Source organism: Panthera tigris, chromosome E1 (assembly GCF_018350195.1).
Source record: "Panthera tigris isolate Pti1 chromosome E1, P.tigris_Pti1_mat1.1, whole genome shotgun sequence".
NCBI lineage: Eukaryota > Metazoa > Chordata > Mammalia > Carnivora > Felidae > Panthera > Panthera tigris.
The window spans coordinates 3,244,630-3,261,626 of record NC_056673.1 but is presented as its reverse complement, the minus strand read 5'-3'; the positions used below and the strand labels follow the sequence as shown (position 1 = coordinate 3,261,626).

Genomic DNA, 16,997 nt, shown 5'->3' with positions numbered 1-16,997 from the left:
CCAAATGTCCATTATGTCGAGGTTGAAAAATCCTGCTCCAGCTTGTTTCTTGAAATTAGAGTCTGAATCAGGGCGCTTGGGTGGCTCAGTCGGTTAAGCATCCAACTTCGGCTCAGGTCATGATCTCACGGTTCATGAGTTCGAGCCCTGAATCAAGCTCTGTGACAGCTTGGAGCCTGGACCCTGGTTTTGGATTCTGTATCTCCCACTCTCTCTCTGCCCCTCCCCTGCTTGTCCTCTGTCTCTCTCTCAGAAATAAATATACCTTAAAAATGTTTTTTTAATTAGAGTCTGAATCAAAGTAATTGCTTGTCAAAATTTATTTGCAAAGTAATTACTATACACAAGTCTCCTTAAAGCTTATTATTTATGCATCCTGTTCCGAAAGTGCATGTAAATAATTCTGGTAGGAACTTGTTTTACATCCTACTGGCAGGAAGAACTTCTTAGGTTGTTTTCTAGCAAGATCCTTCCAGCAAGAATACCCACCCAGTCTAAATCCTCAATAAACCCTGTTTGAGCTAGAGTTCCACCTCCCAAAGGTCTTATTCTGCCTATTCTATTAAAAGTTAATCTCCTGGGGCGCCTGGGTGGCTCAGGTAAGTATCCAGTTCTCGGTTTCAGGTCATGATCTCATGGTTTGTGAGTTCGAGCCCTGTACGGGGCCCTGTGCTGCGGGTGCAGAGCCTGCTTCAGATTCTCTGTGTCAAAAATAAATAAACTTAAAAAAAATTTTTTTTAAAGCTTATCTTTTAAAATATTTTTCATTAAGGCAGTGTTCCTACACATAGCTAGTTCAGCTGAGAAACAAAAATGTCTTTAAATTGTTGACTTGGTTGAGTGTCTGATTTCGGCTCAGGTCATGATCTCCCGATTTGTCGGTTGGAGCCCCACTTTGGGCTCTGCTGACGGCACAGGGTGCGCTTCGGATCCTCTGTCTCCCTCTTTCTGCACCTCCCCACTCATGCGCTATTTCAGTAAACATTTAAAAAATAAAAATAAAATAGTTGACTTTGGGCTGTAATTCTTAGGAAGTCAACTTCATATTGATATTTATAGGATTTTTCAGAGAAATAGCATAGCCAGCTACTAAACTGTCCAAAGGCGTTAACCGCACCAAGCTACAAAAGTAGTTGATTTTAGTGGTTCCATAAAAAAATAGCGGAGTGAGTGGCCGCACGGGCTGTCGGGAGCTCAGCTAAGTCGAAGCCTCCCTGTGAAGGTTTCTGTGGGCGCTGCCGCCACCAATGCTTTGCTTCTCGCGGGGTCAGCGGGTGGCCCCGTGTAGGCCCGTCTTTTAATCACATGTTCCGGAATTTCCATCTTGTGCACTTCGGCTCATTACTGAGCTCCTGCCCTTTGCCAGGCCCTGTGGTGCCGCCTCGTTCTTGCCGTTTGGCGGTCTTCGTGGTTTTCGCACCTTTAACGTGTTCCAAATGGAACCTTTTCTATTCAGAATGTGCTCCTTCCGTCTTCTGTCACTCTACGGTGCCATCAAACCTCCCGGCTGCGGGGGCGTGAAACGCAACGACGAAAATCCTCCCGGACTCCGCCTTGCCTCGTGGCCGGTGTCCCGACTGGAGTGAGCCCTGTGGGTCGCTCTTCCAGAACGTACTCCCGGTCTGTCCACGGTTGCCCATCGGTGTGTCTCCCGAGCACCTGATCGGGTTGTTCGGCCATCGCTGCCACACAGCGTCCTCGCCACCTGCCTCACCGCGCTCCTCGGCATCTGTGGGCGGCCGCTGTGTGTCGTGCGGGAGCACGCGGAGTCTCGCGGAAGCGCGCGGAGTCTCGCGGAAGGACGTCAGCCTGTTCTCGCGATCCTTCGTTCCTGGCACGGCGCCTCGCACGTGCGCGTACGTAGTGGGCGTCTCGTAGTTACGGAATGGGCTCGGTTAGGCTGCGGCGGCCTGCTAGGTGCCGCCCGCTCTTCCAGGCCCCGGGGGCGTATCCGAGCCCCTGGCCTCCTCAGGCTCCGCTGCATCCGGGCCTTCAACCTCCGGGCACTGGTGACCACGTGCGCCGGGCCCTCTGGGAACACGCGGGCCCCGAGGCTGGGTGCGTGGGCCGTCTGAGATCCATGAAGGGACGGCTGTGTGGCCAGGACAGGCGGGGGCGGCGCCCCGCGTCCCGCCGGAGGAGCGACAAGTCGCGGAAACGGCGGGTGGACAGGGGAATTGCGCCGAGTCGTTATTTGCGGTGAAAATGCTTGAAACTACAAACTCCCATCAGCTTTTAGAGTCCATTTGTTTCCATCTCTTTGATCTGATAGAGACGAATCATTTCCTGAAGATGATCTTTTTCTTTCCAAGTTGCGAGCACATGGTCCGTATTAAAGGGGATTCTTTGAGGAGAGCATTACCCTTAGGAAAATAATCGTTCACGGTTAGCCCCGGTCTGTTTGTGGAGAAGTCAGATGCATTCCAGATGGAGGCGGTTTGTGTGAGATGAGTCTCTCGTAACGGAACTTTTAAAACGGGGACTTCACTTTCTGCCTTGTATCCACAGATACATCTTGCATCTAGCAGGAAGCCCTCTGTATTTGTGCAAAAATCTTTTTTTCTCCCCCAAACGGAATTAAGCCATTTTGGCAGTCCCCAGTTTCATGTGCCTTTTTGGTAGATAATGAGCCTCAGTAGCGAGAGCCCGGTAAAGGCCCCGGTGCCCTGCCTACCGCTGGGTTACCAGATGACCGTGAAAGCCAGCCAGGGTTCTGCACCCCCACGTGTGCTTCTAAGCAAGCAGACACTAAAAACAGTTTGTAAGTAAATTGAATGCACTCACTGCTGTCTCTTTAGTACTCCCAGCCCTTCCCTAAAGATTCCCCGGGGGCGGATGTGACCATGTCAGCGACAGAGGACAGTTTGCAGCGGGAAACCAATCTGGCATCGAGCCCAAGGCAGCCTTCTCGACAGACACGGCAGCTTCCGGGCCTTTCTGGAGTCTTAGCACCTTGTTCACACCAGACCGGGGGTGTCTATTTCCAGTCAGTCCACGTTACCCCTGGAATCTTTGTATCCGTTACATACTACGCAACAAGACCCCTTAGTTCACGTGAAGACCCATCTTGTTAATTAACGAGCTTCTGGTATAGTTCGGGGGTCACCGTAGTTGAAGCCGTGGACACCGCCATCTGGCCTCTGGATTAAATCTCGCTCGTTACTCTAGATCAGGCACTAAGGGAACCTGTCGTCAGGGGAGCATAAAGGGGCCTGCAGGTGCCACTTTGAATAGCTGCTAGCCCAGAATGCCGTGTCTCTGGAAAACAATGGAACCGTTTCCCTTGTAGCCAGGAGGTCAGGATCCAGTTGTGGTGTGTCAAGGACCAGTGTTGTTCGTGGTAGTTTTACTCCAGAGAGCTTGCAGATAAACCAGCACGGAGCCACCCTTTAATTACCCTGTGGCTTCAAGCAAACTAACATACTTAGAAACTGTAAGATTACTCGGCTCCAGTGGTACTCCTGCGAAGCTTTCTCTGTCCTAATCGCGTGACGCTGTTCTCTGTGTCCCCATAGCCCCTCTCTGTCCTTTGGAGGGGCCCTGCCACCGTGTCCCTCAGGTGTCGAAAGAGCACAGCCTCATGATTCTGCTTCTACTCGGGGCCATTAGGTCAGCATCTCTCAGTGCCATGGTCGTACGATGTGTGCAAAATGGTCATTTGTATAAAAGTAGTACTCGTGTAACCTTACAAGAGCCTGTCTCAAAAGAAGACAAGTTTTCTCCTGTTAAAAAAAAAAATCTACGCAAAACTTCCTGTCCCCACTCCCCCCACCCATAACAGAACCCACCACCCAAGTGAGCAACTTGTCATTTTTGTTTTGTGACTCTGAGTAGCAGGAAAATGCTAAGTGTTCTCTAGCAAGCCCTAAAAGATGGATTTGCATTGTGGTTTTATTTATTTATTTATTTATTTATTTATTTATTTATTTATTTATTTATTTTAAATGTTTATTTTTGAGAGAGAGAGAGAGAGAGAGAGACAGAATGCCAGCAGGGGAGGGGCAGAGAGAGAGAGAGGGAGACATAGAATCGGAAGCCGGTCCAGGCTCTGAGGTGGCAGCACAGGGCCCGACGCAGAGCTTTGAACTCACCAACGGTGAGATCATGACCTGAGCCAAAGTTGGACGCTTAACCGGCTGAGCCACCTGGGTGCCCCTGCGTTGCGGTTTTAGATGGAACGGAAAGTGTTGTTAACCTCACGAAGTTCGGTGATTTAACATCAGCTTTTAGGCCAGTGGGCGTTGTGGGTGCCAGTGACAGACGCCATCTTGATTTCCTAGAAACCTGTTTTCACGTGTTCTGTTCTGTTGCCCACATACGCCCAGTCATAACTGTCAAACTTGTGGTTTAGCCTGTGTTGGAACGGTTTCTCGTGTAGTCAGAGGCATTTTCTACATGGCCCTGCTCTTGGTCACAAAAGGCCTTTGCATCCTACAGGAATCGTGCTTCTCCCCTCCCTCCTGAACACTCTGGGCATTAGTAGCATCTGAAGCAGACCCTTCGTGGAATGTCCGTTGTGGTGGGTGACATGGCACCCCTGGTGTTACTGAACCAACCGTGCATTCCCAGGCAGAACAGGGCTTTCAGATAACGTGAGGCAGGATACTTCCATGGTGGTGGGAGTGGAAGACCCAGGAGGAGGGCGCAGGGGCTCGAGGTAGAATTTACTTGCCTCCCCCATCATTTGTTGGTCCTCCAGCAGGAAATAGCATTAGATTTCCCCACGTGCATTCTCTTTTTCACCTTGTTTTCCTCACTTGGTTTGCAATTTTTTTAATTGGAAAATTGGGTGAGTTCTCTGTGAATACGCATGATATTGAACAAAAAAAAATAATGGGGACACTTGGGTGGCTCAGCAGTTAAGCATCCAACTCTTGATCTTGGCTCAGGTCATGGTCTTGCAGTTCTTGGGATCGAGCCCTGCGTTGAGCTCTATGCTGACAGCTCGGAGCCTGCTTGGGATTCTCTCTCTTCCTCTGTTTGCCCGTCCCCTGCTCTCTTGTTCTTTCTCTCGAAATAAAGAAATAGACATTTAAAAATGAAGTATGATTTTAGTGAATTATCCTCTTGTTTTCAATTGCAAAAGTCAATATTACTGAGGTATAATTTGCACATAATATAGTTCAAATTTTTCTGCGGTAGCATCCCAATACTTAAGTACTCGTTTTTTGTACATAGAGCAAATATTTATGTGATAAATGTAGGCCTAACATGGGAAAGGTGAGAAGGGTCCTGGTGGGTAGGAGCATGGGTGGGTGGACTGGACACCCAGCAGAAGGGTGTGGGCCAACGTGTAATCTATTTGTAGTAAATAGAAGGGACTAATTATGTTTTTTAAATTTTAAATTTTAAAATTATCTACAGGATCCTAAGATATCTTCCTTGGTGATTTATAAAAATTAAGCTGAGTTTTGCATCAAATAAAATTCAGCCTTTTTAGGTGTACAGTTGGACAGGGTTAGACAAATGTGTATTGTAGGGAGCCCAACACCGTAGCCCAGAGAGAGTATTTCCTTCCCTTGGGAAAGCTTCCGTTTGCCTTTGTGTAGTCTGTGTAGCCCGGCCCTGGGAACCACTGATCTCTTTTGTTTCCATGGTCTGTTTTCTTCAGAATGTCCGGTGAATGGGCTCCTACAGTATGTAGTGTGTTATGTCTTGCTTCTTTTGTACAACGTCCGTCCACGTTGTTGGGTATTTCACTGGTTTGTTTCTTTTTATCACCCAGTAATATTCCACTGTGTGAATGGACCACGATGTCCTTGACCATTCTCCACTTGGTGGGCATTTGGGTTGTTTCCATTTGAGGGCTGTTGAGAGTCAAGTGGCTTTGGACATTCATGCGCAAGTCTTACATTTCTCCCGGGTCACTGGGATTGGGATCGCTGGCACATACGGTGACTTAGGTTTCACTTTATACGAAACTGGCAGACTTTTCCAAAGTGGCTGTACCATTTTGTATTCTTGCCAGGGTGATAGGAGCGTTCTGGTTCTGTCTCCTTGCTGGTCTTGCTTCAAAATGTCATCCATTTTAGTGGGTGTGTGCTGGTATCTCTTTGTGCTCATTTTATTTTGCTTTTCTCGAATAACCGACAACGTTGAGCATCTTCTCATAGACTACTGACCATTTACGTATCTTCTTTGACGAAATAACTGTATAAATATTTTCCCCAGTGTTTCCCTTGGGCTATTTGTCTTGTTAACTGAGTTGTAAGAGCTTTTTAGTTATCGTGTGAACAAGTCTTTTATCAGGTAGGTGTTTTGTAAATATTCTCTGCCAGTGTGTGGTATCACTCTTCATTTTCTTTACAGTGACTTTTGAAGAAGTTTTAGATTCTGATGAAACCCAGTTTATCTGTTTTTAATTGATAAGCCCTAAAGGTTCATGCTCTTTGCATTCTTTCTAGGACATCTTTTTCTGCTAAGGTCATAAATGATGGTCTCTTATTTTTGTTTTGGAAGCTTTACAGTTTTAGTCCATCCTTTTAGGTTTGTGATCTCTTTTGTGTTAACTTTTTTACGTGGTATGAAGTGTCTAGGTTCTTTTGGTTTCATTTTACACATTTCTCAAGCACTGTTTGTTGAATGGATTGGCTTTCTCTATTAAATTATCTCGGCGCCTTTTGTTGAAGGTGAGTTGACCGTTCCCATGTGGTCTATTTGTGGACTCTCTTCTGATCCCTTGATCTGTATCTCTAGCCTCCCACCAATACCAATCTATCCTAATAAACACAGCTTTCTGAATTCTAGTAATGTGAGTCCCTGAGCTCTGGTCCTCTTTCTCAACATGGTTGTGATTTTTTTTGTCCTTTCCGTTTCCCTGTAAATCTTGGAATCAGCTTGTCCATTTCCCCCCAAGGAAAGCCCTCCAGTCCCTTGACCATTTATTTGGGTGATGAGCGAGTGTATAGTGTTTACATCATTGTCATTGTTAAGTTTCTTTGTTTTGCAAAGGGTTTAATTTGGCCTTTATATCTGTATTTATAGGGGAGATACTTGCTTTTATTTTTGCTTTCTTGTTTTTATGACAGCTTTACCGTTTGGGGTATTCCATATTACAGGAACTTTATGAAATGAGTTACAAAACAATCCGTTTTCCATTTCCGTAAAACAGTTCTGTGTGTCGTGGGGAGACCAAGTATTCCTTAGGGATTTGCAAAACTGTTACACCAGACCAATCCATCATTTTTTCAAGAAGTAATTCTATTAGGGCCGAATGCAGTGTTCCTTTAATGCTGTCAAATGTCTTTTATCTCAGATTATGTGGAAGAGCTTCTTAAAAGTTCTAAATGATTAGGGTCTCGGGGCGCCTGGGTGGCTCGGTCGGTTAAGCGTCCGACTTCGGCTCAGGTCATGATCTCACGGTCCGTGAGTTCGAGCCCCGCATCGGGCTCTGTGCTGACCGCTCAGAGCCTGGAGCCTGTTTCGGATTCTGTGTCTCCCTCTCTCTCTGCCCCTCCCCTGTTCATGCTGTGTCTCTCTCTGTCTCAAAAATAAATAAACGTTAAAAAAAAAAGGAAATTTTTAAATGATTAGGGTCTCATTTTTACTATGTCACAGTCCAGGAAGGTAGCCTATCTGATTGCTGCTTTTTTGGGAACTTATCCAGGCTTTTTCCTTGTCTTTCTATTCGGGGCAGTAATTAAGACCCATGTTTGCAACCAACTGATGGATACTTACCGGGAGGCACTGGCTTGTTACTTTCCTACGGTGTTCACACCCTCTGTGTCCTTACTTACTTTCAGTTTTCTCCTGATTTACTTTCAGGGCAAGTTCATCCGCATCAACTTTGATGTAACCGGCTACATCGTTGGGGCCAACATTGAAACATGTATCCTTTTCCATAACTGCATAATCCAAACCGGAGAGGCGGTTGATCTTCCTCCGGCCCAGGGCAGCCCCGTGTGGCATCACTCCCACTCCCCAGGTGATCAGACTGAAGCCCAGAGGGAGCACGACGTGGTCAGACACTTCCAGCTACTGAATGTTAATGCCAGAGTGTGGTGGTGGCGGTGGTGGTGGTGGTGGTTTTTCATGCCAGTCCGTACCGTGTTCACACAGCCGGGGTAGAGGAGAGTCCCACTGAGGGGAGAATCACCTGCACTTGAACCCAGGAAACGTTGGCGCGGTAGGAGAGCCTTGAGGTGAGCACCTCCTATTGAACTCCTGAGTCCATGTTGGGTTAGCCCTTGTTTACCGTCTGCTCACGGTATTAGTGGGATGGGCATATACCCCCCCGCCCCAAACAAGCCTTCTGCAAGGGCACAGTTCCAGTAGTTTCAGTTGGCGTTACGCAGAATATAAGTAGAGGAGAAACAAATGTCAAATACAAAGAGTAGTCCTAGAAGTTGTCATCTGCGTAGAAGGGCCTTAAGAAAAGAGAAGTCTGTGTAGAATTACTTCGATTAAAGAGGTAAGGGGCACCTGGGTGGCTCAGTCGGTTAAGTATCTGACCTCAGCTCAGGTCATGATCTCCTGGTTCGGGAGTTCGAGCCCCGCGTCGGGTTCTGTCTCTCAAAAATAAATAAACGTTTAAAAAAATTAAAACGGAGGTAATAAAATGGAAAGGATTCCAAATGATAGTGTCCCAATTAGGAAGGATACAGGTGACAGTTCTCTGCTACCTCTGACAAGTATCAGGGACCCTGTGATAGAAGTACAACCTTTCGATCCCTCGGGTAAGGGATAATTCAGAATTGTATTTTACATCTCCAGATACACTCAGAGCCAGAAAGTACAAGAAACACTTGGAAATGACCGGGGAATAAATCTCGAGTTTCTTCACCTTGGTCCTGCCATGGCAGCTTTCCTGTAAACGTATTTTCCACCAAACGTGGACGATGTGTTTGGGATAATCTAATTTACAGAACGGATTCACTTTGGTGAAGTGAAGGGAGAGCTGACTTCAGAAGAGGTGGTCATCTTCCAGAGCAGAGAAACGGAGATTGTGTGACAGCCCAGGGTGACTGTCGACCGGAGACCCCACACGGGTCCCAGAGATGCACCCCAAACGCACAGGCGGGTGTGCTGTGGTCTGAAGTGCAGAAGCAGGTTGGGGGCGAGCCGCTGGCGTGTGGGAAGCCCGGGCAGAGGGGTTGTGGCCGGCTCTGGACAACCAGCATAGGGGGCCGGTGGTCAGTCTGGTCAGGGCCATCTCGGGGTATTTGGAAAGTGGATGTAGAGGGACCGGAGCCACTTGTACGAGGCTGTGTGTGCCAAGCTCTTGGGGACCACGGTGGCCAAGCACACGTCCTGAGGTCCACCTGAGCCCTGAATTCTGTCCCTGCACTCATGAGCTATGTTATTTTGAGCAATTTCCTTTGTGCCTTGGCTTCTTTGTTCATAAAGTTGTGATAAACTCCCAGAAGGCTTTTTCAGCCTTCAAAGGCTTGAGCTCATTTTCTATAGCTTCTTAGAGTTCCTTGTTTAGTGCTGTGTTCTTTGACTATAACCCAGATGAGGGGTGGGGGGGGGGGTTGACATGAACACCCTCTCTGTCCATGATTCCCGAAGATTAGTGAGGAACGTGAGTGCATATATTTTCTTTCCCTTTTCACTTATAGGTTTTAATCATTCAGAACGGTTCATCGCAGGAGGGTTAGTATATATCAGAGAAAGAAAACGTTTTACAGATTAAATTCGTACAGTCACGGAGAGAGGGCCACCTTTTCAATTCGATCCTTAACCATCTTCGCTCAGACCTTCTGGAAAAATCTCGTGCTGTCCGTCAAGCAAAAGATGAGCGTACTTTTCATATCTTTTACCAGTTGTTATCCGGAGCAGGAGAACACCTGAAGTGTAAGTTCACAAAGTTTCCTACTATTTTGTATTTATTTGACTGTCTTTTCAGTATTATGTTTTTTGTTGTGTTTTTTTTGAAAGAGAACATTTTGGGGAAACAGTACAGTTGACCCTTGAACAAAATGGGGGTTGGAGGCCTAACCCACCCCCCAACTTGTGAGTCCCCAGAACTGAACGACTGATCGTTGGCTGCTGCCTGGGAGCCTCACCGATAACCAGTTTGTTACACGTACTTTGTAGGTTGTATACACCATATACTGCGTTCTTACAACAAAGTAAACTATAGGAAGACACACTAAGAAAATCACAAGGAAGAGAGAATACATTTATAGAACTGAACTGTCCCCCCAAAAAAAAAACCTGTGTGTAAGTGGACCCGTGTGGCTCCTCCCTGCGATGTCTGGGGTCGACCGTAGTTTCGTACACACCAAAATGAAAATGAAATAGAACTTCCGTGCCACGGGTAAATACTTTTTAAGTGGCGGTTCTATAGATGGTGTTACGTCATCTTCTGTACGTTTGTTTCTTTTCTTTAAAACACTTTTAAATTAGGGGTGCCTGGGGGGCTCAGCTGGTGGAGCATCCCAGCTCCTGATTTCAGCTCAGGTCGTGATCTTGCAGTACACGGTGGCAAGCCCTGTGTCTGGCTCTCGGCGACAGCACCGAGTCTGCTTGGGATTCTTTGTCCGTCTCTCTCTCTGTTTCTTTCTTTCTGTGCTCCTCCCTGGCTCTTGTGCGCACACTCTCTCTCTCTCGAGATGAATGAAATAAGCTTTATAAAGAAAATAACATAAAAAACGAAGAAGTTTTAAATTAGAAGATACGCATTTTTATACAAGTTCGGTTTCAACATTTATGAATATAAAAAGTAAAAAAGAATAAATTGATAAAATCGAGTAAATATTCTTATTCCCGGGTTTATAACCAACATATACGTTTATGCTTCCACTCGTACTAGATGGAGCTTATGGTGGACTTTTATGCATTTATTTTGTCGTGAATCCTAAGGGCTGGAAGCATAGGACTGGCTGGGGTAAAGTTCCGAGTCAGAGGTATCTGAGGGAGAAGGAAGGACGTCCGGCTTCCTGGTCTCCTCTGAAATCGGCACTGAAAATTCGGCGCTCCTCCTGTGCGAGAGCAGACACCTGCGTCGTATCCCCTTTGTCACCTGGGCTGTAGGCTTTTGCTCACGCAGACATCTGTGGAAGCGTTGAGCCCAGAAGTGAGAGAAAGGACCCGTAAGGGGAAAAAAACATCAGCAACAAATAAAGAGAGTAATTGCACTGAGAAATTAAACATCCGAGACGATACGGTCCGTAATGCCGAAGAAGAGAACTCTCGGGCTTTCAGACCGGCAGTAACTTCAGTTGCAATGAACCAAAAAAGTAAGATCAAAGTGTTAAGAGAAGGAGAGAGGAAAAGAGAGCAAGTGGTACCCAGTAGAGGTTAAATGTGAGGTAGGTGAGAATTCAGTGACAGGACAGAAACTCTCGGCAGAAACTCCTGGCAGGAGAGCACATAACATCGAGTGTGAAGATAAACAGCTGTATCTATTCTGACCCCTCCTGAGAAACCTCCTTCTGGTCTCCACACCTTTGGCAAAAGGATGCGTTAAGTTCTAACTCAGGGCCCCTAAAGTACAGGTAGTCGATGGGGGCGGCTGCTTTGATACTCTGTCATAAATATGGGTTGCACATCACTCTGAGAAGCAGATTTACCACCAGACAAACGGGCTCAGAGGGTTTCGGGGCACTGGCCTGGCTCAGGACCTACCTATTCCACATTCTGTACCTTCTACATCTGGATCTTTACGTTCGTGTCATCTTCCTATTGACCCCGTAACATCTGCTGTAAACTACTTCGCTAAGATAAAATTACAGATTATAGGGCTTAAAAACTTTCCCTCAAAAGATGGCTACGCTATTTAAATGTGAAAACAGTAAGGCCTAGTTATCTGGAAAATGTGCATCATTTCCCGGCTACCGATTTCTTTTCTTTTTTTTTTTTTAATGTTTATTTTTGAGAGAGCAGGAGGGGCAGAGAGAGGGAGACAAAGGGTCCAAAGCAGGCTCCACGCTGACAACACAGAGCCTCATGTGGGGCTCGAACTCACAAATCGCGACATCGTGACCTGATCTGAAGTCGGGCGCTCAACCAACTGAGCCACCCAAGTGCCCCGGGCTACTGATTTCAAATATCCTATAAGCCACTGTCCCAGAAACTGCAGTTGGAATGTTTGCCGTTTCCACCCTCGTTTTCCCTCCTTGATAGGATGGAAAACTGTATGCTTTTGAAATGAGCCTATGAAGAAAAAGTGTGACAGGAAGAAGTGGAGGGTGTGGGCCACGTCTCCCGTGATCGGCCCAGCCCAGCGTGAAGGTGGGGGTGCTTCGTCTGTTGATGGTTATTTATTAAACCGTATCCGTTATGTTTTCTCCTAGCTGACCTGCTCCTTGAAGGATTTAATAACTACAGATTTCTCTCCAATGGCTACATTCCCATTCCGGGACAGCAAGACAAAGATAACTTTCAGGAGACCATGGAAGCAATGCACATAATGGGCTTCTCTCACGAGGAAATTCTCTGTACGTGGGTTTTCCCCCAATTCTGCTACTCGCTTAAATAAGACTTTAGCACAGCCAGCGGGGCAGGGGGAAGAGCGTAAACTAGGAAATGACAGAGAATCATGAGAATCACCCATAATTGTACAAATTCCTGAGACCTGTGTTACTGAAGAGCTCTTTACAGCTAATTTTTAGCATAGAATAAATGAGAATACGTCTCTGCTGCAATTTGATGCAATAATTTTATTTTATTTTTCTCTGTATCCATGTAAAGCAATGCTTAAAGTGGTATCTTCAGTGCTGCAGTTTGGAAACATTTCTTTCAAAAAGGAGCGAAATACTGACCAAGCGTCCATGCCAGAAAATACAGGTAAGCTGACCAATATGGTTTTATTTGTTTACGTGGTTCGTTGTTGTGCCACGGCCACAGTTGTGTCGTGCGGTTTGTCGTCATGTTCCCAAGCACAAGTTGCCAACTCTCCGTAACGTAAAGAAGTTCTCTGTTGTGTCTGTTTAAACATCCGGCCGCATTTCTTCACAACAACATCATAAAGCTCAAGTTGTACTTCTCACGCGCCAGGTGACCAGTAGATTTTCTCTTTCCTAGGCTGTGTTTCATTTTACTTCTGGAACTTTTTGATTGAGCCTGGCCCTTTGAAGTAGATAGAGTCTCAGAAAAGGGAGTAAGACAGACAAAACACACATCATGCAAAAAGATGTGTTTGTCAGCATTTTAATGGGGAATGGGGAACCCAGGAACTACTTTGAAATATCCAATCAAATGAAGTAAACCAAGATCTAACCCCACCATCAGGTATATTTTTTTAGGCTCTGAAATGTCATTTATCATTTTAGCAAAGGGGTGTGGTCCGTTGGCTTTTTGTGCTTCTTTGTGTTTTTCAACTTCCCGTCCAGTACATACACGCATGCATTCGTACACACGTTAACTAAAAGGGGCCAGGACCTAGAGGTCGAACCAGAGCAGTTGGTAAGAGCCAGTGGCAAGAGCCACAGACCGAAGGAAGAAATGCCCTCTGCGGCACGGCCTGTCCTGCCCACACAGGACTACTGTCCAGTTGCTGACAACACGTGTGGATTGGTGGGGAGGGGGGGTTCAGGTCTTTGCCAGTAAGAACTTGGGTAAGTTCTATTCCCGGTGTAACTTAAAATGTGCTTTATCCTTATAGAATTTTCTTATTTTAACACTTAATCAAAAATTAGAGGGGTGCCTGTGTGGCTCAGTCAGTTAACCATCTGACTTCGGCTCAGGTCATGACCTCGAGGTTTGTGAGCTCAAGCCCCACGTCAGGCTCTGTGCCGACACAGTGGAGCTCGCTTGGGATTCTCTCTCTCCCTCTCTCTCTCTCTCTCTCTCTCTCTCTCTCTCTCTCTCTGCCCTTCCCCCACTTGCACTCTCTCAAAATAAATAAACCTAAAAAAATGAGAATAATTTTCACACTTGTTAGAACTTGGCGGTGTCCCCAGTGAGCGCGTGAGGAGGTACGTGCCCGGCTGCCGAGAACAGTAGTAACTGAATGAGCTGTTTATTGAGTGCTCGCTGTTGGCCATGCAAATTTTTAAAAACCTTTAGGTTTCTTGCCTACTAAATATTATTGGGATCATTATGCACGACCAGTTATCCTGGTAACATGATTTAAATTAGCATAAATGCTATTTTTCTCATTCTGTGCATCATCCATGGGTTCTAAGACTCCGTAACTTACGCTGAATTACCCAGAGTAAGTAACTGCTGCCTGTTCCTTCTTACCTAAGGATGAGTGGTATTCATTAGAAAGGATGAAGACCTGAAACCTGTCCTTTTTTAAGACTTATTCAGTTTATTTCTGGAGGTTTCTTATCGAACGTGTTGTGACTAGCTCGTAGGTAGAAGCCTAGTACTTAGGAAACGTTTTATGCTCTAGTTGCACAGAAACTCTGCCATCTTCTGGGGATGAATGTGATGGAGTTCACTCGGGCTATCCTCACCCCCCGGATCAAGGTCGGCCGAGACTACGTGCAGAAAGCCCAGACCAAAGAACAAGTGAGTTTCACATTGTTACTGCACATTTGTTTGAATGACAAGCTATCATCAGAAGACCTTCCTATTGGCAGGTAACAGACCTTAACAGAAACTCTGTAACAGGTGTTTCTTGGTACTGTGTGTTGTTTTTTCTCTTGTATGGTTTTCTCCAGAAAAAATTTTGAAGTGTTTTTTTTTTCTAAAGTAAATTTGAAATATCACCTCAGGTTTTCCGCAGGTAGGTAGATCATCCAGCAGGACAAAGCTATATAACTTCGGAAGCCCGCTCAGCCGTAGGGCGCGCTGCTCCCGGGTCCCCGTGTGGGTGGCCCAGCACCAAGAATGTGGGCGTCGGATCCACCCGTTTCGTGGCAGACTCCTTTAAGGCTGGGCAGACGGGCTGCACAGAGCCCCAAGGGCCCAGGAAAGAGTCTATTTTTCCTAGGCATCTTCTCCCTTTTCGTCAGTAGATCATCTCCAGTTTGTTTACCTGTACCTTTAACTGCCGCTGTGTCAAATGGAGACAACGTTAAGTAGCAAAAGCTATTTGAGTTCTGGGAACATTATAGAGCATTAAACTCCAGATAACCGCTAGTCATGCTTTGTAGGCGGTTTCCAGAATAAAAGGTTGTCGTCTAATTACAGGCAGATTTTGCAGTAGAAGCACTGGCGAAAGCTACCTATGAGCGGCTCTTTCGCTGGCTTGTCCACCGCATCAACAAAGCTCTGGACAGGACCAAGCGTCAGGGCGCGTCTTTCATCGGAATCCTGGATATTGCTGGATTCGAAATATTTGAGGTAGGTCTTTCTCTCTCCTGCTCTTCTGTTTATTCTTTTAATAAACACGAAGGCTCGCTCTGTACCGGGTGCACTGCAGGCACCGGGGCTATAATGGCAGATGAGCAGATGTGGCCAAATTAGGGTGCCGTGAGGAGGAAGTGGGGGGCCCAGTCACAGAAGGTGTCTCGGGAGCTACAGGTAAGCATACCTGAGGAGGAGAAGCCCCCGGCCTCTGCGAGTTTTCCTACGTGATGGGAGTAAGTCAGTGATCTTGTATGGGAGAGAATTTGTCAAGTGTTAGAAAGTGCTAGAAAGCCGGCATGGCTACACCTAGCTGACCGGAGAGCGAGGGCTAGCAGACACAGACGGAGATGGTGCTCTGTGTCCCGAAGATGCATCACGGGGTCTGATGATAGATTTTGGCGTATTTTGCTGTTGCTGCGACTGGCTTTCTCCACGCCCTCTGCATCCATCCCGTCACTGGTTTGTGGTCACAAGTCTGCTGTGGTTGTGCCAAAACATTGATACAATTTCAGTCTCCTAAAAATTTACATCTTTATGTCTCCTTTGATGGACTGACTCCACGGTGAGGCACAAATACTAAATTAAATACTCATGGGACCAGTGTGATATCCTGGCCACCACGGGGTATGGAATTGCCTTAGCTTTAAAATGGACAACTCAGACGATCAGTCTGGCCTGAGCAGATCTGAGATATGTCACTGGGGGGCGCAGTCTTAGCCACTGAGCTGCCGCTGTCGCTGTAGGAGATTGCTTGAATATGTACTGATCTGTGGAAAACTTGAGAAATCATGAGAGGTGGCTGGGCATGTGTCGCATTAAAAAAAAAAAAATTTGTCGCCTTCTTCTACATAATCAGAAGGTACAATGAAAGAAAAGATCCCTGATTCCAGCCGCAACAAAAACGGATGAGAGACTGAAGAATAAATTTAAGAAGAAACAGCATAGTTTACCGAAGGCAACCTCCCAGTGCTACTGTGAGAAACAGAACCACCTAGAAAACGTACCATGTTCTCAGGGAATTTCCACCTCATAAAGCAGCAGCTCTTCCCCAAGTTACTTCTCAAGCAAACATGTCCGTTCAAAACCTACCGATGGGAATTTTAAGGGTGGGGGGAGACTAGGCAACCTTCTTCTAAAACTAATTTGAAAGTTGAATTAATGGAAAATAAAGAACAGATCGTAAAATTCTGAAAAAGGAATGAAAAAGATATTAAAAGAAGTGAAACATTATGTAAAGTTAAACTGTACTTCAAGAAGTATGGTCTTGACCTATGAATATATGGACCATAGAAAAATGGAGAAGGTAAAAATGCAGGGTTGTGGTAGCGAGTGTTATTTGTGCTGGGGAAAGAATGGAAAAAACCTAAATGTCCACCATTAGGAAATTGGTTCAGGGAATTACAGTATATCCATACACTGGATATATTGGGTCCTGTACACCCAGTATGAAGAAGGAGCTGGCTTTATATCCTCCTGTGGAAAGACTCCAGGACAGATCAAGTTAAAAAAAAAAAATCAAGGTAACACACACATGTGAGTGCACAGAACATCTCTGGAAGGATCACGAGAAGCAGGGGACAGTGGCTAACCAGAGAACAAGTAGGTGACGTGAGTGAGACTTCTCATTTGGCTCTTTGCCCATTTTTTTAATTTATTTACCTTGAGAGAGAGAGAGAGAGAGAGCAGGGGAGGGGCAGAGAGAGGGAATCCCAAGCAGGCTCCACACCATCAGTGCGGAGCCCAACACGGGGCTTGAACCCAGGAACTGTGAAATCGTGACCTGAGCTGAAATGAAGAGTCAGAGGCTTACC

General features: G+C 46.2%; 1 protein-coding gene across 5 annotated transcripts in view; it reads left to right on the top strand.

Moving 5' to 3' along the window:
• Positions 1–16,997, top strand: part of MYH10 (myosin heavy chain 10) — a 130,211-nt gene that overhangs the window by 55,214 nt on the left and 58,000 nt on the right. For all 5 annotated transcript variants that reach the window (XM_042966028.1, XM_042966029.1, XM_042966030.1 and 2 more), the window contains 6 exons: positions 7,765–7,828; positions 9,697–9,795; positions 12,240–12,383; positions 12,637–12,732; positions 14,285–14,403; positions 15,028–15,180. In XM_042966028.1, the coding sequence (XP_042821962.1) occupies positions 7,765–7,828; positions 9,697–9,795; positions 12,240–12,383; positions 12,637–12,732; positions 14,285–14,403; positions 15,028–15,180 (675 nt within the window). The remainder of the gene's footprint in view (positions 1–7,764; positions 7,829–9,696; positions 9,796–12,239; positions 12,384–12,636; positions 12,733–14,284; positions 14,404–15,027; positions 15,181–16,997) is intronic.